Source organism: Fulmarus glacialis, unplaced genomic scaffold (assembly GCF_000690835.1).
Source record: "Fulmarus glacialis isolate BGI_N327 unplaced genomic scaffold, ASM69083v1 scaffold41922, whole genome shotgun sequence".
NCBI lineage: Eukaryota > Metazoa > Chordata > Aves > Procellariiformes > Procellariidae > Fulmarus > Fulmarus glacialis.
Genome location: NW_009197946.1, coordinates 1 through 2534, shown reverse-complemented (window position 1 = coordinate 2534; position 2534 = coordinate 1). Strand labels below are relative to the sequence as shown.

Here is a 2534-nt window from a genome sequence, read left to right as displayed (position 1 = left end):
TTATATGAAATATTATATGAAATACAATTAAATATTATTCTTTAATATTCTTACAATATTAAGTAAGAATATTAAAAATATTCTTTTTCTTTTTGAATAATAAGCTCTGTGCTCTTCTCTATGCTTTTTTTTTTTTTAATATGTATTAGTGTTATACTCTATGCATTAAATTCTCTGCCTGATCCCATTTGCAGTGGTAACAGTATAAATAGTTACGACCGCACTGTAAGAATATCCTCTGTTCTAGTTACCACTGGGTTCATTGTTAATGCAGGAGGAACTTAAAATGCATCGCAGTGTGACCAAACCTCAGACCTCATTAAGAGATAACAGTCTAATCTATACAGCCTTCAAACACTGTTCTTGTGACTGCCAAGTCCTCTGTAGATGGACACTATATATACGCTAGACCTTTTGGAGTTTAATAAAATATTGCATCTCTCCTTCCAAACGACTTAGTATCAAAATCAAATATAGAGGCAGTTTAAGCTGAATATTCATTGACTTTCCAAATGAAACCATCACGTACTTTACACACTACTAGAAGTAATCGAGTCTAAGAACCTACAGATTTATTTATGTATGGAAAATCAACTTTTCTAGTTCTGCTGTGAAAACAATCCCTTTAATTAGATTACATTGTGACTTATAAAAAGAAGTTTTCTTTCAGTAATCTGAGTATTTTAAAACCATACACATCTTACCTGTCCTCTCCTCCAATTTAGCATACTTTGGAGTATTACACATATTACATTCTGATCTTCTGGCCCAGTTCACGTTACCACATCTTCAGAGGCAAAAAGAACAAAACAAATAAGAAACATTTTATTTCAAATCAAAAAGGCAACACTTAAAAAAATCATAAAAATGTATTTGCGAAGTTTTAGCAGTGATGTGCAGTCACTACTACAACACAATTAACTCCAAGGCCCACAATCACCAGACACAAAGAACTGCAAGAGAGTCTGTGGGTCTTTCACCAGCACGAGGATGATGGGAAGATGACCGCACTGGACAAATCAAGGGGAAAGAAGTAAAGTTAACACACAGGTAGGCAAGTTAACAGAAGTAAGACTACACAAAGTGTTAAAATTCCTCCACTAGTGGCACTGACAGTTCAGAGGAGTTAACGAAGAAGCTACCATGGGAATAATGCTTATGAGCAGTCATCGCCATCCACTGATGCACAGCTACAGTTACATGCTTCCTTTGCTGCATTTCTATACTACAGCATCCTAAAAAGCCACTCGTACTTCATCCATCTGTGGCACTATCATCAGGAGGCTGCTCAGTTCCAGAGAGGAGAGGAGGAGGTCCGTAAGACACAGCCTAGCTAAGAACTTGGGAAGAGGACAATCCTGCAGCGTGCCATCAGGCAGATTCCCTCAGACACTGGGAGCCACAGCACTGCCCAGGAAACCTGCCTGTCTCCCGCTGCAGAGCAGCGCAAATGGAAATCCATCAGGCTGAACACAGCTACGTTTTGACAGGGAAAAAAAAAAAAAAAAAAAAATCCAGGTTTCACTGGTCAGACACCTTACTTACTCAATCAGCAAAAACTGAAATCCTTAAAAGTGCTCCAGAAAATCTGAAAGCACCTTTCAAAAACCAAAGCATTTTATTAAAGTAGTCCTCTTCTAAGTTAGATCTTAATATTGTCAATTGATGGCTTGGAGAAACATCTAAGAATTTAACCATGGGCTAAACTTTACTCATTAAATATTTAGCGAATGTTAACAACAAAACATCATATTGCAATGAAGGTGTTACTTCCATTTACGCGTTTCTTCCGAGCTTGAGAAGTGTCTCGGCTTATCAGAGAAAATCATGAACTTTCACCTGTCTAGTCTTGGTTTTTTTTAATCTTTTTCCAGTCACGTTAATTAAGTACTCAACTGCTGTCCAGCAAACAAAAATGAATGCTATCCTCACAACAAAACACTACTAGCGGAATAGCTGCGAGCTTTGATTGCTCTTCTCTCATCAGTACAAGTAAATTTATACTGACAAAATTAAGTATCATATTGTAGATGTGTTGTGTGGCTCTAAGAGAACACTCTGCGTTTTTTAAACAGGCATACGTTTTACACTGCCAGTCGTTAGCACTGAAGAGGCCACGACTCTTTTCAGCAAGTGTCTTTCCTATTTCAGTCCCTCCAGCTTTCATCATTTTGGCTTCTGTCGTTTTTTCTGGAAAAGAAAAAAAACAAACAAAAAACAAACAGTTCTCAAACATCTTTCTTTATGATTAATTAAGAAGATTTAATATTCTTTTCTTTTAAAAAGGCAGAAATGGAAGAGGAGAAGAAGATGTATCACCTCAGATACTCACCTCTCCCACATCTGTTACAGCTGGTTCTTCTAGCAAAGTTAACATTTCCACACCTGAAAATTAAAAGAGAAAGAACGAACGAAGACGCTAGTAACTACACTCTGGAAAACGCACACACAGACGACTTAAAGAAAATCGCCTTTACTTTTCAAACTGAGTTTGTTCCAAATTAAACCACGAAGTTTCTCAGGCCGTGCCCGAC

At 37.3% G+C, this 2534-nt stretch overlaps 1 protein-coding gene across 1 annotated transcript; it reads right to left on the bottom strand.

Annotated features, from left to right (window-relative positions):
- Positions 1 to 704: 704 nt before the first annotated feature.
- On the bottom strand, positions 705 to 2385 carry LOC104073076 (zinc finger Ran-binding domain-containing protein 2-like; the record flags this gene model as incomplete). Its single annotated transcript, XM_009572737.1, has 3 exons — positions 705 to 787; positions 2082 to 2190; positions 2333 to 2385. Coding segments are annotated over 3 exons (245 nt in total), but the record flags the coding sequence as incomplete, so codon positions are not given.
- Positions 2386 to 2534: the final 149 nt, after the last annotated feature.